Source organism: Nuphar pumila, chromosome 6 (assembly GCF_984573655.1).
Source record: "Nuphar pumila chromosome 6, dmNupPumi1.hap1.1, whole genome shotgun sequence".
Taxonomy (NCBI): Eukaryota; Viridiplantae; Streptophyta; class Magnoliopsida; order Nymphaeales; family Nymphaeaceae; genus Nuphar; species Nuphar pumila.
Window position 1 is genome coordinate 36,175,776 of NC_143254.1, and position 24,681 is coordinate 36,200,456.

Below are 24,681 nucleotides of genomic sequence, written 5' to 3' on the forward strand. Positions count from 1 at the left end.
TCCTCTTGATGTATATTCTGTAGTTGTAAAATCTCCCATCTTTAAAATTTCAAGATATTATCATGAGATTTTGATTGAATGATATAGAAAGGGTGGTCCTTATATTAAAAAATCAAATTTCTTCAATGTACCTGTGTTATCACCAAGATATCATGATATTTCCAATTCATAAAACCTTTTTGTTTAAAATAACATTTTATCAGTTCCTTTTATATTTTCTCTTCTACTTTTTAGTGTTGTTGGAAATTGTTTATCTTTAATTTATTTTCTTTTTTGCAAAATCGCTGGAAATTTATGGGATTTTCTTAAGATGAAAATTAATATCTTTCAAGAATTTGCCTCATTTGGGAATTGCTGATACTGATATTGGTGTCTGTGTATATGCTTTACAGTTTTCTGCTTTCCTTTTTCCATTTTCCATGTGATAAGCCAGGCACCTAAAGGTTTAGCCATTCCATAGCGGGTGATGGTAATAAAACTTGAGAAATGAAAGTTATCATCCAAACATTATACGGTGACAATGTTCATAAAGTGATTTTACAAAATCATATTTTGTGTTTATTGTTTCCTTATTGCTTTTATCAATACGAGCCTATCTAACCGCCCTCTTAACAGAGGAATTAAAAACAAAGAAAGGTGGTTTGGTTTTCTTATATTTAACCAAAATTGTCTTAGTATGGTGTATTTAGGTAATAGATGTTCTTGTTTCCTTGTATTTGACTCTTTTTCTTTGATGAATGCAGCTTTTATTCAACTTAAATCGCCCAGTTGAGGTTGCATCAAGGGGTTATTCATTTATAATTAGTTTTTCAAAGGCATTATCACTACATGAAGTATGTAATGTATCTTCTTTCTACCATTTTGCAATTCTTTGTTTCCTGGTTAATCATTGGTACACAACTTTAACGCACTCTTTTTCATTTGTTGGTTGTATTCCCATGTAGAATAACTTGCCCTTCTGTTTGAGAGAAGCATGGGTTATAACTTCCTGCCTTGCTTTGATTAATGAGACTGCACCACGTTATAATGGTGGACTTGTCGCACCTGATGTTGAAAAAGAATTCTATCGTGTTCAAGGTGATCTTTATTCACTCAGCCGGGTCAAGGTATAAATATTGTTGTACCATGGAGGATGTAAGGCAGGCAGTATTATAGTTGTTAGCCTTAGAAGTTGCACAAGTTTTAATGCTGTCTCAAGGCTAGTTGTTTTATTTCGTGGGGCACTAGGGGCAGGAAGTTAACTTAATTTTGAATGGATAAAATTGTGATGAGAGAAAACTAATATCATGTTATTTATGTGATTTGTATCATTTTTGAACAATTTCAATATTTTATATAATTATATTTTAACCGATATTGTTGGTGTCTTAATGTGATATGTTCATTTTTTAAATTTTCTTTGTTGGTTAAGGAATCCAGTGCTTCCAGGTAGGTATGCAACCACCACTATAGCATTTTTTCCAGTAGAGAATGACTGAGATACAGAGTATGTGTGGTAATGATACTTATCCAGAATGTAGTTATGAAAGGATGTTCTTGTCTTCTGTTAAAAAACATAGTAGTCTTGTATATGTTTAATTAGTCTTCAGATAGTTTGAGATCAATAAGTATGTTTACAGTGCTGGACTCTCCTGTGGATGATAATTATTTAAGGAAACAAGCAGTGTTAGAAACAAATATATGCTAATTGATGCAGAGCAGGACCGACCCGGATCCATACCGCATGACCCAGGCACGGCCAGGGAACCCGGCTCCAATGGGATGGGCGATCGGACCCAGGTGATGAATCCGATCGCGAGTCCGGCACCACGATGCAGGGATGTGCCTCGGCGCACTTACGCCAGGCGAACAAAGAATGAAAACTGTGCAGCCCACGTCAACAGCCCCAACAAGAGCTGAAAGCATCGGGTCTCGGTCCCGGGTTTCGGATCCGAGATTTAGACCCTGTGCGCAGCCTATTAAGTGCCCAGCCCTAGGGTTGCGTGCAGTTAGAGAAGTTTTGAAGATTTGCTCTTTTATTTTATTGTTTTTGTTTTCTGTTTTGCTGCCAGCATTTGTTCTTCTGCAGCCATTACTTGCATTTCCTATTTTCTTCATTATTCTTCATTGTAATTCATTACAACAACAACAACTACGCCTTCATCCCAAAACAATTGGGGTCAGCGATATGAACCAAAAAAGAAATTCATTTTGGGTCTTCCACATGAATCCTTTTCCTCCAATCATTTCTATCCAACGCCATGTCCTCGGTGAGGTTCAAAGCATTCATATCCTTTCCTATCATCTCCATCCAAGTCTTCCTAGGCCTACCCCGACCTCTTTTAACTAATATATTTTCCCATTTCTCCAACCTTCTAACTGGAGCATCATTAGGCCTTCGCCGAATATGTCCAAACCACCGTAAACGATTCTCTCGCATCTTATTTTCAATGGGTGCAACACCTACCTTCTTACGTATCTCTTCGTTCCGAATCTTATCTTTTATTGTATTTCCACACATCCATCTAAGCATCCGCATCTCAGCTACACTCATTTTTTGAATATGATGTCTCTTGGCAACCCAACATTCCGTACCATATAGTAAAGCGGGTCTAATAGTCGTCCTATAAAACTTTCCCTTCAACCGCAATGGCATTCTACGATCGCACAACACTCCAGTAGCACTTTTCCATTTCATCCACCCAACCTTTATCCTATGATTTACATCTCCATCAATTTCTCCATACTTTTGAATGATGGATCACAAATATTTGAAATAATCATTCACCGGTATATCTTGCTCACCAAGCTTCACTACACTCCCATCACTACTTCGTTGCTTACTAAACCGACATTCCATATATTCAGTCTTACTCTTACTCAACTTAAAACCTCTAGCTTCCAATGTCTGTCTCCATAATTCTAACTTAGCATTAACCCCAGCTCTAGACTCATCAATCAAAACAATATCATCAGCAAACAACATACACCACGGTACATTTTCTTGAATTGATCTCGTAAGCTCATCCATCACTATCGCAAATAGGAAAAGGCTTAAAGCAGATCCTTGATGTAACCCAACCGTTATCGGAAAATTGGTTGTCACCCCTCCACAAGTGCGGACATTGGTTACTACTCCTTCATACATATCTTTAATTATACTAATGTACTTGAGAGAAACACCTTTCTTCATCATTGTCCACCAGAGAACGTCCCTAGGTACTCTATCGTATGCCTTCTCTAAATCAATAAAAACCATATGCAAATCTGTGTTCCTCTCTCTATATCTTTCAATAAGTTGTCTAAGAAGATGTATAGCTTCCATAGTTGATCTTCCAGGCATAAAACCAAATTGATTCTCCGATATCATGACAACCTTCCTCAACCTAGACTCAATCACCCTCTCCCAAAGTTTCATAGTATGACTCATGAGTTTTATACCACGATAGTTTGTGCAATCTTGTATATCACCCTTATTCTTATATAAAGGCACCAAAGTACTCTTCCTCCACTCATTAGGCATCTTATTTGTTCGCCAAATCAAGTTAAAAAGATTTGTCAACCATTCTAAACCTTTCTCTCCCAAGCATTTCCAAGCCTCGATAGGTATACCATCTGGGCCAACTGCCCTTCTTGATTTCATTTTCTTCAAAGCCTCTGCAATTTCTTTCTTCTGAATCTTGCGCATGAAGTCACGATTTATCTCATGAAAAGGAATGGAGAAGTCTCTAAGATCTTGAGCATGACTATCATTAAATAGCTTATCAAAATAATCTTTCCATCTCTCCTTAATCTCCTCATCTTTGACTAAAACCCTTTGCGTTTCATCTTTGATACATCTAACCATACCCAAATCCTTCGATTTCCTATCTCTCATCTTTGCAAGCCTATAAATATCCTTCTCGCCTTCTTTGGTATCCAACTTGTCATAAACCTCCTTATATACCTTAGCCCTCGCGTTTCGAACAACTTTTTTAGCTTCCTTCTTTGCTATCATATACTTCTCCAAATTCTCATTATCACGACTCTTACTTAGATTTCTATAACACTCTCTTTTAACCTTAATAGCTAATTTGACATCCTCATTCCACCATGATGTATCCTTACCTAGTGGTGCACCGCCTTTAGACTCACCCAATACCTCCTTAGCTACTTTTCTCATACCACCCGCTATCTTATTCCACATTGATTCTGAATCCTCCTCGAGACACCAATCAACTTCCTTAACTACCTGCTCTACAAACATTCCTTGTTTAGCTCCTTTCAGTGCCCACCACTTAATTCTAGGATCTATCCTATGTCTATCCCTTTTGCGGCATTGTCTAATTCTAAGATCTAAAATTAAGACTCTATGTTGTGTAGCTACACTTTCTCCTGGTATAACCTTACAATCGATGCAACAACCCCTATCTCTCTTTCTAAGTAGGAAAAAATCTATCTGACTCGTATTAACCCCACTTTTAAATGTTACTAGGTGAGACTCCCTCTTCCTAAACCAGGTGTTTGCTAAGATCATATCATAGGACAAACAAAAATCTAAAATCCTTTCTCCACTTTCATTTCTTTCTCCTATACCATAGCCTCCATGGATATTCTCAAATCCATCCCTACTAATGCCTACATGTCCATTAAGGTCACCGCCGATGAAAAGCTTTTCTCCATAAGATGTCTCTTGTACTACTCCATCTAAATCTTCCCAAAATTGATGCTTAATGGAATCATCTAAACCTACTTGAGGTGCATAAACACTAATAATATTAATAATATCCGTACCTAATACTAATTTAATAAGTAAAATTCTATCACCCTTCCTACGGACCTCAACTACATTATCTATAAACTGACGACTCATAACAATCCCTACTCCATTCCTATTCCTATTTATTCCTGTATACCAAATCTTATATCTCCAAGGTTCTATCACTTTAGCTTTCTCACCTACCCATTTGGTCTCTTGAAGACATAAAATATCAATCTTTCTCCTACACATAACATCTACTAACTCTACCAACTTACCATTTAAAGACCCTATGTTCCAAGTGGCTAACCTAATTTTATGGTCTTGGACTAACTTCTTTACCCCCACCCGTCCAACAAAGTGAGGGAATCCTTGCCTATTTGACACCACACCTGGGCGCCGGTGTGACGCGTCGCTTCTGGGCGACGACCTAGCAACCCTTGCACATTTATCACTGCCTCCGGGCCTAGAGAGTACAACGCGTCGCTCAGTAGGGAACGCCCCAACGAAATTCTCATATTGGTTCATTTTCATAGGATATGACAAAGTTTTTATGCTGGCTGTCACAGGCCTACCGTAACCCTCCTCCTTTATCCGGGCTTGGGACCGGCAGTGTATAACTACACAGGCGGAGTTTTCATTGTAATTCATTCCTTTCAATAAATAAGTTAAATAGCATAAGAACTCTGATCCTCGTTGCATCAAAGTGGTATCAGAGCCCAGCCTCTCCTCCTTGGTTGACGGCATGGCGTAGGAAGCGAGGGACGATCCTACTAACGGGAAGGAGCGTGAGGAATCGGGTACCGTCAATGAAGACCCCATGATGCGGATGATCGATATGATGACGAAGATCTAAGAAAATCTGCTACGTGTAAGCAAGGACGTAGTCGGCATGTCAAAACGCCTGGATGGGATCGAAGGTCGGATCGTCGTCCTTGAGTCACCGGTGGAGCCGTACGCGACGTCAATGCCAAAAACATGAGCGACAATGGGAGATGGTCCAGCAAAGGTCGCAGCAATCAACCCAGGCCTTCTGACCTTCCATCCGTCGGTTGTGCACGGAGAGGGCGTCAGGATGGGTCTGCGCATGGAAATTGGTCGCACAAATGCCTCGCAACTGGTACCGTTTCTGAATCCTGCCTCGGTGACGACTGCAACTCAGGCGGTCAGTGCCCTCCAGTTGAACTCGGGGGTCGTTGTATAACCTTCCAACGTCGGCCTGGGTGCGCAGGCCTGGCATTGACCCATAGCACAGGGGTTGCTGCCCAGACCTGGCCTGCAGGGCCCGACCATGACGATGGGCCAGGCGGCAGGCGTGACTGCGTCAGCCCGGGCCGGGGCTGACCTAACAACCCTCCCGCTGCGTGTGTATGGTGGGTCAGTTGCAGCCCACCAGCTAGCAGGGGGGTGTGGACCCTTGTGGGTCGGACCGAACCCGATAGGGTCCGGCCAGGAGCCGGTTCTATCGGGCCCCAGACCCGGATCCCGGGGACCATCCTTTGGGTCCCAGGGAGCGGGTCCGAGCTTCGAACCCCATTACCTGACCTACTCAGTTGGGTCTGGTTCGCGGGTTGCCCCGAACCAGATCCAACCTATTACTTTTGAACCCCAATTCAGATCCCCTGCCAACCCAAACCTATATCGGACCCGAACGGAGCTCCAATTTGAATTTGAGTCGGGTCAAAACCAGACTCATCCAGTTATGGATCGAGTTCTAACCAGATCGTCTCACACCACAACTCGATCCATGATCCTACCCTCCCCATTCTGGGTCCGACAAATAGCTTAGGTTTTGACCCGATCCAGATCCAATCGGGTGAGTCATCCCAGTACTACACAAACCAGACCTAATACCCATACCAAACCCCAAACATGACCCAACCCATTATCCCCTCCCCGATTCAGGACCCTATCGCATATCCAACCCACTACTTTCACCATAACCCAAATCCATACTACCCCATTCCCACCAACCCAGACACAGTTCACCGACCAGTCCTACCACCTATCATATCGGCGCCTCAACGTCGGCACCAGACGACTCCCACCCAAGGACGGGCCAGACCGAGGTAGTTTCAAACAGCGGCTATGCAGATTTAGCAGGGACCGGTGCAACCTGAGCGTCGACCACATGTCACTGGCATGCGTCAGCATTAACCCCCAGGCGAGCGGTACCGTGATGAAGATGACAATGCCCTGATGGATGATGATGCCTTCTGGAACGAGTACCCTCCAAGAATAGTGGACCCTCGCCAACAGAGAATGCCAAAGCATCCCTCTACCTACGAGGTGAAGTTGGACCTTCCATAGTTCGCGGGACGATTTGACGCAGAGCAGTTCTTCGACTGGTCCTATGCTGTGCAGTTTTTCTTCGACTACCACACTGTAGCTGAGCATCGTCGTGTCTCTCTAGCGTCCACTCGGTTGAGGGGCCTAGCGCAGACATGGTGGGTTCAGCTGCAAAGGTCGAAGGAACAACAAGGATAGGAGCGCATGCAGACATAGGAGGAGATGAAGAGATTGATGCAGTCCAAGTTTGTGCCTTCAGACCACACCGAGAGAGCCTACAAGGAGTACCTGACCCTGCGTCAAGGTACCTGTACCGTGGCGGAATACACTGCTGAGTTCCATCGTCTATCCCTGCGAGTGTAGATCAAGGAGACCGCCTGCCAACAGGTCATGAGGTATATTTCTGGTCTCTGTTCTACTATTTCTGATAACTTCAGTTGTGTCACAGTCGAGTCATTGGATGAGGCTAGCAGTTATGCCATGAATGTGGAGGAAAAGTTGAAAAGGAGGCAGTAATATCGGGTCACCCTATGTCACATGGGTGCGGGTGCGGGTGCGGGCGCGGGTGCGGGTGCGGGGATTCGGCACTTCCAAAAAACCCGGGTGCGGGGGTGCGGCAGGGGCAAAAATGTAATATATATATATATATATATATATATATAAAGGGGGTCGGGGAATAAGGGTTTTTTTTATTTTGCAGCTGTCAGCAGCTGATTCAGCATAATTTTTTGAAAAAAAAATTTCGAGAAGCCCATTTGGGCAATTTTTTTTTTTAAAAAAATGGACCTTAATGATCCTGGGTGCGGTCAACGCACCCAGGATCGGGTTGACCGCACCCGGTGCAGCACCCGCACCCGCGTCGAGTGGCGTCGACGCGGGTGTGGCACCCTCCTAGCCGAATCCCTGTGACATAGGGGCCACCTATAGTGATCAGCCCAGTCGACCCAAGTCGAGTTTTCCAACTAAGGGAGCAAGCTCCCCTATGAAGGAAGACTCAAAGTCCACCCCAAGAGTCGACCCTAGCAAGTCTGACCAGTCCGGACCAGCATACCATACCAGATCCAAGGCCAAGCCTAGTGAGCCTACCATCCGTTGTTTTAGGTGTCAAGAGTTAGGACACATAACATCCAAGTGCACCACCGTGAACAAAAATGCCTATTTCATCGAGAGTATTGTTGAGTCAACATCTGATAGTGAGATTGAGGGAGAGAATAAGAGGGAAGTCGTAGAGTTCGATGGTAACGTGGAGAATTTATTGTCCATTCGTCATGTTTTGACTGCACTCCGCGAGTCGGCTCCTACAAAATGGTTGCGGAACAACATTTTTACAACCCGATGCAACTATGAGGGGCATGTGTGCGATGTTATCATTGACATTGGGGCATGTGAGAACATGGTTTCCGAGAGTGTCGTGTTCACCCTGAATCTGAAAACGAAAAAGTTGTCCCAACCATACAAGATGGTGTGGTTCAAAAGAGGGAATGAGGTCCCCATTACCCAACGTTGTCTAGTTCGGTTCTCTATGGGAGAGCATTACCACGATGAGGTGTGGTGTGATGTAGCACCTATGAGTGTGTGCCATATTATGTTGGGACATCCTTGGCAGTTTGATCGCAAGACCATTAACGATGGTCGTAGGAACACGTACTCATTAATTTTTAAGGGTCATAAAGTAATCCTTCTCCCTATCAAGAAGACCGATTTTCCCACTGTGGATAAGCCTGAGCAAGTTCTCTGGCTCGCAGGCCTATCATACCGAACTTTCTTGAGTCATTGTAGGGAGAATGGTTATTGTTATGCCCTGGTGGCCAAACCGTCTATGAGTATATTGTTACCCGTTCCCGCGGACATCGCACCCCTTGTCGAGGAGTTTCACGATATTATGTCAGACGACCTTCCCGATGGCCTACCTTCCATGAGGGTGGTGCAGCATGCCATCGATTTGGTCCCGGGGTCGAGTCTACCTAACCTTCCCGCGTATCGCATGAATCCATCTGAGCATGTCGAGCTGTTGAGACAGGTTCAAGAGTTACTGCAAAAGGGTTTCATTCGTGAAAGTGCGAGTCCTTGCGCAGTGCCCGCCCTTCTCACTCCTAAGAAAGATGGATCCATGCGCATGTGTGTCGACAGTAGAGCGATCAATCACATCACTGTCAAGTACCGTTTCCCCATTCCCCGGTTAGATGACATGTTTGATATGTTGGTTCGGGCCTCCATTTTCTCCAAAATCGATTTAAAAAGTGGGTGCCACCAAATCCGTATCCGAGAGGGGGATGAGTGAAAAACGACATTCAAGACTCATGATTGGTTGTATGAGTGGTTAGTCATACCTTTTGGGTTATCGAATGCCCTGAGTACTTTCATGAACATGATGACCCAGGTGTTGCGTCCGTGTATAGGGAAGTTCGTTGTAGTATATTTTGATGATATCTTGGTCTATAGTTCTTCATTGTCTGATCATTTGAATCATTTGCGTCAAGTCCTCGAGATCTTAAGGAGAAGTTGTATGTAAATGCCAAGTGTGAGTTTATGACGTCAAGTGTTGTATTTTTGGGTTTTATTATGTCGTCTGATGGAGTGAAAGTGGATCCTGCTAAAGTCCGTGCGATTGTAGAATGGCCTACCCCAAGGACTATAGGAGAGATCCGTAGTTTCCGCGGGGTAGCCACTTTCTATCGTCGTTTCATGAAAAACTTTAGCACCCTCATGGCCCCTGTCACGGAATGCCTAAAGGGTATTAGTTTCCATTGGACTTCGGCCGCGGGCAAAGCTTTCACGCTCATCAAAGAGAAAATGACTAGTGCCTCCGTCCTAGCCCTTCCTGATTTTAGCACAGTCTTTGAGGTTGAGTGTGACACCTCTAAAATGGGAATTGGTGCCGTCTTGAGTCGGAACCGCATGCCCATTGCTTTTTTTAGTGAAAAGATGACTCAGGCGAGGTGCCAGTACTCCACTTATGATGTGGAGTTCTATGTCGTTGTGCAAACCCTTCGTTACTTGAGGCATTATCTCATTTATAAAGAGTTAGTCTTGTACATGAATCATGAGGCATTGAAGTATTTAAATAGCCAAAATAAGTTGAGTGCTAGACATGCCAAGTGGGTCAATTTTTTACAAGAGTACACTTTTACGATTCGCCATCAATCAGGTACTCTGAACAAGGTAGTTGACGCATTTAGCAGGAAAAATAGTCTTTTAATGACTATGTCCGTGCAGTTCATTGGGTTTGAGCAATGCAAGGAGTTGTACCCAACGGATCCTGATTTTCAGCAGGTCTGGGAAGGGTGCCTCTCCTCTCCCAACACAACAGACCTACGGTTCGTTATACATAACGGTTACCTCTTTCGAGGTAATAAGTTATGTGTCTCGGAATTCTCTCTTAGGCTACAATTGATTTCCGAGTTACATAAAGGGGGACTAGCTGGGCATTTTGGACATGATAAGACGTTCGCTCTGATAGATGAACGTTACTTTTGGCCCAAAATGCGCAAAGATGTTGTCAAGTTTGTCCAGAGTTGTCGAGCATGTCAAGTGTCGAAGGGTCGACGTCAGAATAGTGGTTTGTACGCTCCTTTGCCCATCCCTGAGAAGCCTTAGAAACACGTTTCTATGAATTTTATTGTGGGTCTTCCCAGAACCTCACGTCGTTTTGATTCCATCTTAGTTGTGGTTGACCGATTTTCCAAAATGGATATCTTTGTCCCGTGTAAGCGAACCATTGACGCCTCGTTAATAGCCTCTTACTACTTCAAGGACGTGGCCCGCTTTCATGGATTGCCTCACACGATCACCTCAGATCGTGAGACTCGCTTCATGAGTCATTTTTGGAAATCATTATAGGCATTATTGAAAACCAAGCTCCAGTTCAGCAGTGCATACCACCCGCAGACCAATGGCCAAACCGAAGTCGTAAACCGCACCGTAGGAAACCTACTCAGGAGTCTAATTGGGGAGAATGTCAAAACTTGGGATCTAGTCTTACCGCAAGCCGAGTTCGCCTACAATAGTTCCATCAACAGGTCTACGGGCAAGTCTCATTTTAAAGTGGTTTATTGGTCGTTCACCAACCCATGTAGTAGATCTAACACCTGTGTTTAGTCATCAATACCCAGCCCCAGACGCATTTGATGTCGTTAAGTACATGTGTGATATTCACAGACAAGTCAGAGCCAAGCTTGTTGAAAGTTACGAAGCTTACAAAGCCTTTGTGGACCAGGGTCGTCGAGATGGCCAGTTTCAAGTAGGACAGTTAGTGTGAGTTTACTTGCGTCCTGAGCGTTTCTCAATATGTACTTATGGTAAGTTGAGTCCTACGAAGCATGGCCCCTTCAAGATTCTCTGGCGATTGGGTCTGAATGCCTACCTTCTTAAACTGCCCAAAGATTGGCACATTTCGCCTATCTTCAATGTATCTGATCTATATGCTTACTGTGGTGACAACAAGTCGTTAGAGCCGACTTCTTCCCAACCAGGGGAGAATGATGCAGAGCAGGACCGACCCGGATCCATACCGCATAACCCAGACACGACCAGGGAACCCGGCTCCAATGGGATGGACTATCGGACCCAGGTGATGGATCCGATCGCGAGTCCGACACCACAATGCAGGGACGTGCCCCGACGCACTTACGCCAGGCGAACGAAGAATGAAAACTGTGCAGCTCACGTCAACAGCCCCAACAAGAGTTGAAAGCATCAGGTCTCGGTCCCGGGTTCCGGATCCGAGATTTAGACCCTGTGCATAGCCTATTAAGTGCCCAGCCCTAGGGTTGCATGCAGTTAGAGAAGTTTTAAAGATTTGCTCTTTTATTTTATTGTTTCTGTTTTCTGTTTTGCTGCCAGCATTTGTTCTTCTGCAGCCATTACTTGCATTCCCTATTTTCTTCATTATTCTTCATTGTAATTTGTTCCTTTCAATAAATAAGTTAAATAGCATCAGAACTCCGATCCTCGCTGCATCACTAGTTATTCAAATTATGATTTTTTCCTTTTTAGGAATTTCCTAAAGACAAAGATGTGTAACCATAAAAAGATTTTTGTCAAATGAAGGACATGCAAACTGTTGTTGGCAGGTTAATCATTGACCACACAACTGATTGGTCTGCAACTTCTTTTGTTAGTTGCTCCACAACTCATCCATGTTGTACTATATTAACTAAGTAATATTCTATTATGTTCACTAATTAAATTCCATCTTAAACACTCCTTTGTGAAACCTTGTCCAACTCCACCTTAGATATATTTGTTTGGACTATGCTATTGTTAAAATGTATCTCCAAAACCTTGTTGTAAGTATAAATATATATACTTATATATTTAGAGATACATATACATATAATATATTATATGTATATGTATCTCTACATATATAAATATATATATTTATACATATTTTATTTTCTTACCCGAAAAGGGTATTCTTGTAATCTTGCGCATATTCCATTTGGGAATATGTTGTAATTTATTTTTGTATTTTGTATTTCTTTATTTTTTTTTCATTTTTTGTATTTCATAAAGGTGTATTGGGGGTCCCTCAATAGAGTCGTTGGGGCTCCCCAACGACTCCTTTGGGAGCCCCCCCTTTGCACCCTTTTGCTTTGTATAAATAGGGGTGTTCCCCCTTGTAATTCTTTAAGCTCGAGAGACTCAAGCATTTGCTCTTTTTTATGAAATACATGCATTATTGCATGTTTGTTACTTTTACGCTTTTTGCGTATTTTGTTCAAGTGTTGTGAGAGTGTCTTCGTGCACTTCTTTTATAAAGTATTTATGCTTGTATGCGTATTATCTCTTCATAGACAATTTCACATGGTATCAGAGCTTGGTTGGTGATAGAGGATTGTGGGATTCTCTTCTTTTCAAGTGCCTCGAAAAGTGTGCCTTCGGATCTTTGGAGATTGGAGTGGTGGATCTTGCTTTTCAAATATTTTAGAAGAATCTTGCGCAAGCTAGCATTTGAAATATTGTGTTGGTACGCCATTTCTCTCTTTCTCTTTACTTTATAATGGGCGAAAAAGAGTCTCATTTTACTCTTGGCTTCAAATTAAATGGGTCCAACTATCATATTTGGGCCGGAAACATGGAGGCTCACATAAAAGGAAATGGGCTATGGGGTTATGTACAAGGCACAATTCTGGAACCGGAACCCAAAATAACTGTGGTAAACGGAAGTGAAATCAAGATTCTTGAAGGAGAAGAAAGGGTTAAAGCTCTTGAAGAGTATTGTAAGAAGCACGATGAATGGGAAATGAAGAATTTCAAGATTCTTTCTTGGTTCTTTTCATCCGTTGAAACTAAGATTAATGCCAACATTATTAAGTTCAAAAAGGCATCGGAAGCTTGGCATTACCTTGAGAAAATGTATACATCGAGGGATCTATTTCATAAGTATTATCTTCAAAAGAAGGCTCTCTCTCTTACTCAAGGTGAAATGACCATTAGGGAATATTTTGCCGATCTTTCCTCCATTTGGGATGAGCTTGCCATGCTTGAACCAAAATGGAGTGGAGAGGCAATTGAACTCCGTCACAAGCAACTTGAAGAAGATCGATTCTTCAATTTTTTTAATGGGCTAAGGCCCGAATTTGAGCAAATAAGGTCTTCTCTTCTATCCTCATTTACTCCTCCATCTCTTGAAGATGTACTCACCAAATTAAGTGGTGAGGAGACTCGTATGAGTTTATGTAAACAAGGATCAAGTATTCTTGTGGTTCCTTGTAATCATGAAGAAAGCAATGAGGTCAATGCCGTATCAAGACCCGGGAATAATGTTAAAACCTATCGTCCCCCTCATTTTAAGCCACAAAATCAAGGTGAAAATGCTGGGCAAAGAGGAAAAATGGACTATAGCAAAATTATTTGTCATTTTTGTAAAGAACCCGAACATATCAAACCCATATGTCCCAAATGGAAAAAGCTTCTCGCAATGGCTACCATCGGTGTACCACAAAAGGAGGAGGCATCATCAAGTGGGTCACTCTCTTTAAATCAAATAGTGGAAGCCCTTCAACCTCTCCTCAAGGGAGCTACCTCTGGTGCCGTCGTGTCTACTTCATCTTTTCCAGGTAAAGTCTCTTGGCTTTTGGACTCCGGTACATCTTTTCATATGTCCCCAAACATGTTTTCACTTTCCGATTACGTAAAAAATGTTTCTCCCTCTTTTGTTTCCACTGCGAATGGAACCTCTCTTGAAATTAAAGGAATAGGTAATTTTGAAACTCAAGATTTTTTTATTCCAAAAATTAGATTTATACCTAAACTAAACTTAAACCTTCTCTCTGTTTCTCAACTCTCGGACCATGGTTGCGATATTAAATTCTCTTGTGATAAATGTTTAATACAGGATCGTCGGTCCGGGAAATTGATTGGGGAAGGCTTTAGAAAAGGAGACTTATACTATATGGAATCTCTTCAAGTTCCAAAATCTTTTTGTAATGTGGCAAAAAACAAAGATATAAATGTATGGCACAAGAGACTTGGTCATCCTAATATCGCCAAGTTGTCTTATTTACATTTTGCAAAAGACCTATGTAAAAGTTTTTTTCTTGTAATGATTGTAATCTCGGAAAAATGCAAAGTTTATCTTTTGAGCAAAGAACTATGTTCTCTTCTAAAACTTTCGAAATTGTTCATTCGGATGTTTAGGGACCCGCACCTGTTACTTCAAAAGGAGACTTTTCTTATTATGTCATTTTTGTAGATGATTTTTTCCGATATTCGTGGATCTATTTTCTTAAGTTCAAACATGAAGTTTTTTTGTGTTTTAAAACCTTTCATTCAATGATCAAGAATCAATTCAACAGTAATATAAAGATATTTAGAAGTGATTCTGGAGGGGAATATCTCTCCAATCAATTTAAAGTATACCTTGAGGATCATGGAATTGTCCACCAAAAATCTTGTTCTAAAACTCCTCAACAGAATGGGTTAGCCGAAAGAAAATATAGGCACATCATTGAGACCACTAGGACCCTTTTTATTTCCCAAAACATTCCTAAAAACTTTTGGGCAGAAGCAACTCTTGCTTCTGTTTATCTGATAAATCGCTTACCATCTAGAATATTAGGGAAAATATCCCCTTTTGAGATTTTATATAAGCTTGAACCTGATTATAGTAGGTTATGAGTCTTTTGGTGTAAGTGTTTTATACTTACGGATAAGAATGACAAACTCTCTCCCAAGGCTATCCCTTGCGCCTTTCTTGGATATTCCGAAACTCAAAAAGGGTTTTGTTGTTATGATCTTCGAGATGATAAGTTATATGTCTCTAGAAATGTAACTTTTTTAGAAAATGAAAGTGGCTTTGAAAAAAATGTTTCTGAACAAAAAAAATTTGATTATTCTTTCCTATTTGACTTATTGTCTAGAAATGATGATATGTCTAGTGATGATGATGTATCATCAAATCATGATGAGGAAAATGATGGTGATGTTGGTGAACATAACTCACTCAATGAACAAGAAAGTAGAATTTCAAGTGATCCAATAACCTACTCTCGTAGAAATCAAGACACCTTTAGAAGTGCTATGGACCAATATAGTGAATTTATTCCTACCCTCGATCACCGAAGATCTGAAAGGAATAGGAGACCTCCAACTCGTTTTGTTTCTTTTGATTCTTTCTCACCCCGGTATAGGGCTTGTCTTAGTGCCATTCACTCTTATTTTGAGTCAAGGAATTTTGAAGAAGCTAAAAAATGTATAGAATGGCAAGAAGCTATGCAAAATGAACTTAATGCTCTTAAAAGGGCTGAAACTTGGGATTTCCAAACTCTACCCATAGGAAAGAAAACTATAGGTTGTCGATGGGTTTTTAAGGTTAAAACTAAGAGTGACGGATCTCTAGAAAGGTATAAAGTTCGCTTAGTTGCAAAAGGGTATGGGCAAGAGTATGGAATTGATTATGAAGAAACTTTTGCTCCTGTAGCCCGAATGGTTACAGTTAGATGTCTTATTACTATTGCATCTATTAAAAATTGGAACATTTTTCAAATGGATGTGAAAAATGCTTTTTTAAATGGTGATCTTAACGAAGAAGTGTATATGGATGCTCCCTTAAGCATGAAGATTCCTAAAGATAAAGTTCTTCGTCTTCGAAAGGCTCTCAATGGTTTGAAACAACCCCCCAAAGCCTGGTATGACAGATTTACCAATGTAATGCTGGAAAATGGTTTTTCCTCATGTTATACCGACACTGCTCTATTTACTAGAAAACCTAATGCAGGGATTGTGATATTATTACTCTATGTTGATGACATGTTAATTACAGGGGATGATGTTCAAGGAGTCAAGGGTATTAAGTCCATCTTGACTTCAAAATTTGAGATGTCAGACTTGGGTTTTCTGACATATTTTCTTGGAATTGAGGTTGCCTATTCACAACGGGGTTATTTTCTATCTCAGTCTAAACTTGCTTGTGAGATTATTGACAGATCAGGAATTTCTGATGACAAAATATGCGAAACTCCTGAAGTTGTGGGAGCAAAAATGAAGATTGACGACGGTGTTCTTCTAACCGATCCTACTCCTTACAGGCAGTTGGTAGGTTCTTTAATGTATCTTAGCATTACTCGACCTAATTTGTCACATGCTATACACATCGCCAGTCAGTTTCAGCATGCTCCTACAACCGTTCATATGAGTGTTGTGCTTCGCATCATCAGATATTTGAAGGGAACAATGAATAAGTGAGTATTTCTATTTTCTTCTTCTGAATTAAAATTACTTGCTTATACTGACTCAGATTGGGGAGGTGACCCTAGTAACCGTCACTCCACCACTGGCTTTTGTGTTTTCTTAAGTGAGTCTTTGATCTCATGGCGATGCAAAAAACAACAGAAGGTTTCTCTGTCATCCACTGAAGCCGAATATAGAGCCATGGCATCTACCACCATGGAAATTGTATGGATTCAACGCCTTTTGGAAGATATGAGAGTGTTTATCAGAGAACCAACAAAGCTATGTTGTGACAATAAAAGTGCAATTTATATTGTCAAAAATCACACCTTTCACGAGCAAACAAAGCATATAGAAATGGACTGCCATTATGTCAGAGAAGAATATTTGAAGAAGGTCATTGATCTACCATACGTGACGTCTGAGTATCAACTTGCAGACTTCTTCACAAAAGCACTATGTTCGCCCAGATTTCATTTTCTTCTTGACAAACTTGCGGTTATCGCACCGTAAGTTTGAGGGGGGGTGTTAAAATGTATCTCCAAAACCTTGTTGTAAGTATAAATATATATACTTATATATTTAGAGATACATATACATATAATATATTATATGTATATGTATCTCTACATATATAAATATTTATATTTATACATATTTTATTTTCTTACCCGAAAAGGGTATTCTTGTAATCTTGCGCATATTCCATTTGGGAATATGTTGTAATTTTTTTTTGTATTTTGTATTTTGTATTTCTTTATTTTTCATTTTTTTTCATTTTTTGTATTTCATAAAGGTGCATTGGGGGTCCCCCAATAGAGTCGTTGGGGGCCCCCAACGGTCACAAATGTGACCGTTGGGGGCTCCCCAACGACTCCTTTAGGAGCCCCCCCTTTGCACCCTTTTGCTTTGTATAAATAGGGGTGTTCCCTCTTGTAATTCTTTAAGCTTGAGAGTCTCAAGCATTTGCTCCTTTTTATGAAATACATGCATTATTGCATGTTTGTTACTTTTACGCTTTTTGCGTATTTTGTTCAAGTGTTGTGAGAGTGTCTTCGTGCACTTCTTTTATAAAGTATTTATGCTTGTATGCGTATTGTCTCTTCATTGACAATTTCACAGCTATCTATGTCTATTTCAAAAGAGTATTGTAAAATGTAAAATTCCTGCAGAAGTTCATAGATCCAATCAAATTCAGATTAGGGCCCTGGCCTCTGTTCAAATTAGCCCGTTGAGTTCCCAATGAATGTGCCTTAGATTTAGTTCAACCAGAGTTGCTGCAATGTTAAATTGTGAAGAATGCAAGAGGTGGAAGCAACAAGAAATGGATGTAGATTTTAAGAGGATTTGTGAAGTGGGAAGAGGTAGGGAAGGGACATGATGTGAGGAATCACTCCAAAAGTGAAAGACTTCAGTTGGTGATGTGATTGACAATTCAAAGTGGCTGTGAAAATTGATAACTTTTTTAGACTTGGGCAACAGAATTTGTAATTATGTTGGTAATCCCTGAATCCCTGTTGGAAAAGAAATAACAAATATATAGAGATCCAAGTTTCAAGAAAATCAGTAATTATATATGCAACATTCAATCAAGGAAAAACATTAGAATAGTAGTATTACTTTGTAGATCATGGTATTAAAAAAAGACTAGAAAATTTTATGCAGCATTTGAGATATTGTATGAGCTCTGCAGTTATCATATTTGGATAAAGAGTTGCATATGTATAACCAAGTTCTTTTTGTATAACACAGGAATCACAGAACAAATATATGAAGTATTTCATATTTGTTTGATATAGTAAACCTAAAGTGGAAAACCATCAACCATCTCCATTGTTTGTTACTGTATTCGTCTTACTCTAAGTCAGAATTATCGGAAGCGCCCCTATAGAAGGGGAAGCGCGCTTCCCCGATACGTGCTTCGGAAGCGCGAAACATCGTGCTTCCGAAACGTGTGGGGAAGCGCACATTTCAATTGGGAAGCGTGTACCCCTTTAATGGGGTACGCGCACCCCTTTAATGGGGGTGCTCGTACCCCATTAAAGGGGTATGCGCACCCCCATTAAAGGGGTACAAAGGGGCGATTTTACAGATTTGTCTTTTTTTTTAACTTTTTTTCCAAAAAAAATTAAAATAACGTGTTTTTTAAAAGGGGCAAAAAAGAGATTTTGAAAAACCCGTGAAAACAAAACACGAAAGGGCTTTAGGGTTTTTTCACGCAGCTCAATCCGAGTCTCCTCCCTTCTTCTCTCCTCTCTCTGGCAACCGATCGGCGGAACCCAAAATCTGGCGACCTTCGCCGACATCCGGCGACCTCCACGACGATGAATCCATTCAGGTACGTACTCTCCTCTCTCCATCTCTTCTCTCTGTATCTCCCACGACCTCTCTCTTTCCATCTCTTCCCTCCATCTCTGTTCTCCCTTTCATTTCCAGGGAACAAGCAATCCTTCTGCAGTCATACAATATGACATTTAGGTTATGAATAGCATGACGAAATGGGAATATGTTTTACACTCTTTGTCTGTTCTGCAGAATTGCTTATTCATGTGCATGCTGTTGGAAACAATTTATTCTATCTATGCTTATCATTATTTATTGGGTTGCTTATAGCTTACCGTTGCCTTGTAACCGTAACATTGATCTTCTAAAAACGGAAAGCTTATCAGTTTTATTTTCTGAAAGTTTTGGTCCTTGGAGATCCGATTCTCTACCTAGGGTTTGGGACATCATTGTCTAACTTAATTTTATTTTGGTGCACTTTCTGGAAATCTGAGATTTGTGTGGCTACTCAGAGGGCGTTAAGGTGGGGAAATAAGGTCAGACAATGAGTTTAGACTTTAGACCTGTTTTGACCCATCCAAATTGTTTCCCCCAAATGGTGGGCCCGTAATTCGCGTTGATGAAGAGTTTTCAAGTGATATAGGGTTGAAGTCTGACCTGTGTGAGGTTCAACTCGTGAGTAGAGGTTTGTGTTGCAGGTTTGATCCCTTCATTCTCTCTAGAAGGTACATTTAGGGAATAGGGGATTGTTAGAGACTATTTGTTTCATTTTCCTGTTGCAATAACATGGTGGTCTTTATCTTTTGTGTTATCAATACGATGGTGATTTATATTCTTATGTGAGTCCCATGAAAGAAAAGAACAATATATTGGTTGAGAAGCATTTCACATTTTGTGTTTTAAGTTTTAACTAAGTTTATTTGGTCATCTTTCTTATTTCATATGGAAGCTGCCCGAAATCTAATGGTATAGTTGTATGACTGGTAGGGATCTGAGTCCTCACGCAGTGGTACTTTGAAGTTCAAAAAAAATTCTGTTTTAATATTTGGGTTTATTACATGGTATAAGTAGTCCCACGCTTCCCGCTTCCTAAAATTTTGAAAGTGCCTCGCTTCCCGCTCCCGCTTCCTCAACTGGCAACCTTGCTCTAAGTCACTTGCGTCCTTATTTTTAAAATGTTACCCTCTATTAGAATTTAGACATGTTAAAAAGGGGCTTTCAGAATCATTTGTATTTCAGAGGAATCACGTTTCCTTTAGCTGAGATCAAGCTTCCAAACTCAATGTACCTCATTTCGTTGTTTAGAAAGCTCTATTTGTGGTTAAAAGGAATTACACTTTCCCAAAAGCAGGAACTGCATATCCTTGATGCTTTTGAGTTCGTTGTGCCCTTCTGCAGGGCTATGACTTCAAGATCCTCGATATCTTACCAAATACTCTTTCTTTTTCGTGGAATCATGATGTCTTAAACTTGATCAAATATCTTGCTGTTACACTTCTTCAGTATTAAGAGTTAAAGATTATTTTGAATCTTGATCTAGCTGGAGACATACCCTAATTTTTGAGGTAATGACATATGCTTGAATGCTTCTACAACTGAAATTCACAACTGATTTAAAGGACTTGCTTGGCCATATTTTATGGCCTTTATGCCCCATATGAATATTATTGTGAATGGATGAATACATTGAGCAAGATGGAAAAAGAATGCTCTTATGATATCAGAAACTTCTACGGATGGATAAAAGGTGGATGTTCTTTTCATTATTTAGAATTGGTAATAGTCTAGTATTTTTTCAACTAAAGTGGAAGGTTTAAATCTCCATTCACTGAATGAAAATGATGTATAGACAATGCTCTGATGAAGGCGAGGGAGGACAATACTCTGATGAATTTTGATACCACAAAGTACAACAAAAGATCTTACTTCAGTTTGTCTCCTAATGTCATGCAAATATGGATGCAGTTGATTGTCATGTGGAGGAATTTTTCTCTTAATGGAATATCATTTGGCTTTTTTTCCTTTAAAATTCTTCTAAATATTGTGTGTTTCATCAATCGGTTCCATTTATTTTCATTAGATTGTCTGTTTTTTCTAATTTTGCTCTTGAACAATTGTAGGACTTCATTATTTACTTTAACTTTGTCAGCCACTATTATCACTTTTTAAATTCTACCTCTTTGTTTAGATTCTTTCTTTTAGTGCTTTGGAATTTTTTAATGCTTAAAATTTTAATTTGGATTGCAGTTCATGAGGCTTGCATGTTTGGTTGGTTATGGAATGGAGATAGAAAGAAGTCCTGCTAACAGGTATTTATCTCAATTACCACCGATATGTGTCTCCAAGTGTCCTTGGTACTTATGATGTAAGGACTTCACAGTTGTGCCAACTGGCTGAAATGCTACACATTGTCTGTCGAGAGTCTGAATGACTTGGTCTCAGTTCCATTAGTTGCTATTAACTTTGACTGCCTCGAATGCCAATTTGGTGACCATTTTCAAGCATATAAATAATTCGGTAAAGTTATGTAGTTCTGCTGCAAGTTTTTTCTGTTCATTTCTTTGATTAAGTTGTTCTCAGTGGTTCCATCGCCTTAACAACTGTTTATATGTAACATTATTGGCATGTGCTAAATGTATCTTCTACTATGTCATGCAGTGCCTCATTGAGCATGTTACCCTGGCCCAGACCTGCTGTTTGGCCATTAGTTCCTCCAGATGCTTCACCCTTGGTACTTGAGAAGGAGAAGGCAAGTGGCTGCTTCTTTCAGATGACTTTATTTTTTTCCATTTGCAGCTTGTAATCCGAGTATATACAGTTAACATGCTTTGTCCTATAGTGCCATTTAATTTTGATCTCTTTTATTGTCTATATGCAGTCTAGTCAGTTTTTTGGCATGATTATATAGCATTCTTCTCTTCTGTGCATTAATGTCAGGTCGGTTCTGCCAGTTGCATGAATAACTATTTTGTTTAACATATGAGCCATCTTACTTATTTTCTGCTAAAATATGTTGGTTGCAAATCCTAGAATTATGTAACTTTATAGAAATCTTTCTGTCTGGATGTATGATTTTCAGAGATAACTTTGACTGAATTCTGGACCTGTGTCTTCTCAAAGGCATAATTCTGGAACATGAGTTTGTACTACTAGTCTGCTACCGATAAAAAAAGTTGAAGCGACTATAGCAACTGATTAGATCTTGTGGTGATATTTGCATTGATTGGTTGTATCACCTGGAGTGTGACCTTCATACTTGCAGATGCTTCAATCAAGCCCAAGAGTCAAGCATTTTGGAATTCAGAGGAAACCATTACCTCTTGAACCTTCCATGCTTCTTCGTGAAGCAAATCGACGTAGGGCATCACTTTCTGCTGGAAACATATATGAGCTTATCGAGGGTCGTCAAAGTCTGATGGCCAAGGATGGGTAATGAAAACTAAATGGTTAACTGGTTATTTAGTGACACCTGATTTGGAAATTCTTGTTGCTGTATTCTTTTCATGGTTGATTCTGCATTTTTCTGTATTTAGTTCCTTAGACAGTTAATGTGTGGCAGCCCAGCTTCAGATGGTATTCCGATGACATCTCCATTAAATAAAGTGCCAACAACTTCTATGTCTCGAACAAATTCAGGACCTGGAAATACGGAAGGCTCTTTGTCACATGCTCATGTTGATCACCCGATGAAGCTCTCGGAGATTTATGTTGCTGCAGAACATGCATTGCATTCTACAATATCAGATCCTGATATATGGAAATCCCTATCTTCAGTTCAAGATTTTGAGGTAAATATGTACCGTATTTGATTTTTTTTATTTAATGACTATGTGTGTGTACATGTGAGAATGCCCACAAATTCAATTTTCATTCTTAAACCTATGAGTTGGACCATCATAGGTTTACACAATACTGGTTGACCTGTTGATTTGTATAATTTTGGAGGCCATAGCACATTGTTGTTGGCTGCATTTCTCATGCAAAATTTTCCCCATTGCACGAATACCAATTAGCTTTCAAACTGATGAAGGAAAATGTTTTCTTATTTTTGGAGTTCTTGAACACACGTATGCATGCAGTTGGGAGTGGTGCTCTAACGTGTGCATGCATGCAATTGTAAGTGGTGCTCTAACGTGTGCATGCATGCAATTGGAAGTGGGTGCTTCTATTTTACTTCTGGTATTGAATAGTATAAAAAACCCAATTCTATAACCAATGGGCATTTTGCATTGGAATGGATTAGGGTATAAAGGAAATTCATATTTGTGGATTCAAATCCATATCTTAAGACAAATCCTTGTCCACTAAAGGAAATTTGGATTATGGGGATTGGTTTTAGATCTAAACTAACTACTTCGTTTATTAGTTGAATAAGATTCCATTATCCTAAATTAAATCTAAAGCACATATAATTTGTTCTTCTAGACCCAGATTTGATGAATTCTGCTTTTATTCTAGAGGCCATTTTACTGTTCATTCTGGGGCAAATGGATGTAGGTCTGGTATTGACCAAACTGAACTATTGTCTGACCCAAAAACATGAAACATCTGCCCACATGTTTGGTAAGTAGGAAACTAGGACTCTAGGACCTTTTCAGCTGAGGTTCTTTTTGTAACTTGATTTGGATCTAACACACACACACACACACACGGAGTACATCTGTCCCAGGGGCTACCCCTTTTAATCTTAGGATCTGAGAAACACAATAGAAATATGACAATATGCTGTGTGAGTTGTCCATATCTGTTCCACTTATAGTAAAATGCGCTAGGGGTTGACAATGTGATATAGTAAAAAATGCTTGGCGTCGGCTGTGCACTAGGATAGGTATCTACTCGATGCCTTGGTGTTGTCTAAGGACCCAAAAAGATATTAAAAAAATAAGAAATAAACTAAAATGCTAAAACCATGCTGCAAGCCTGCAACTATGTATTTAGGTGACTCTAAAAGGATAACTTTACAATCTATGTAAATCTAACATGAAGCAATAAAATGAAAATACTACCTAAAACAATCTTAACATTAATAAGTTATAAGGTCATAGTTCATGATAACATAAAAATACTAAGGTGATATATGAAGAATACTATATTACATGGCAATCATGCCAACCTGAGAAGATATCATGTATCTAATATCCTAATAAGCTAATATTTTTGCCTCAAATCTAATATCCTAATATTCTAATTTCTTTTTAAAAGTCTAACTCAAAATGTATTAACTATTAAGGCTAGACTAATTCCAATATTATCATAAGTAAATCTTTAGCATCTCATTTCTAACTCTATTTTTTGTTTTCCGTATGCTTAAGAACTTTCCTCAATTTCTGAGGTTGATGCTACATGTATATTTTATTCGATGATTATGTTCATATTCCTCAAACATTTCTTCAAAATTTGCTATATATAACTTTTGGCAGTGAAGATTTTCTTCTCTTCATTTCTTGCAAACTGGCTATGGGACAGTATATTAAACTTTCCCCATCTCATCTGCAAAATCACCACACTGAGTTATTTCTAGAACATGTATCTCTTTCTCCCATTGCCATCAATAGATCTAATATGAAGTCTAAAAAAAAATGGATACAGTTTATAAGAGCATGTAAAAAACCAAGTTAATAAGCCATCTATGTCCTCTGCCACTCTTAAAACTGTGATTCCATGCATAAAAAAAAAAGCAAGGATTTCCCTGTGTCGACTAATTATGAAGCCTAAAG

General features: G+C 39.9%; 1 protein-coding gene across 1 annotated transcript in view; it reads left to right on the plus strand.

Annotated features, from left to right (window-relative positions):
- The window catches only part of LOC149834635 (trafficking protein particle complex II-specific subunit 130 homolog), a 44,370-nt gene that overhangs the window by 12,899 nt on the left and 6,790 nt on the right, over window positions 1-24,681 (plus strand). The window contains exons 7-12 of the mRNA XM_090011508.1: window positions 744-833; window positions 945-1,106; window positions 21,212-21,273; window positions 21,623-21,713; window positions 22,227-22,393; window positions 22,524-22,752. Of these exons, the coding sequence (XP_089867634.1) occupies window positions 744-833; window positions 945-1,106; window positions 21,212-21,273; window positions 21,623-21,713; window positions 22,227-22,393; window positions 22,524-22,752 (801 nt within the window). The remainder of the gene's footprint in view (window positions 1-743; window positions 834-944; window positions 1,107-21,211; window positions 21,274-21,622; window positions 21,714-22,226; window positions 22,394-22,523; window positions 22,753-24,681) is intronic.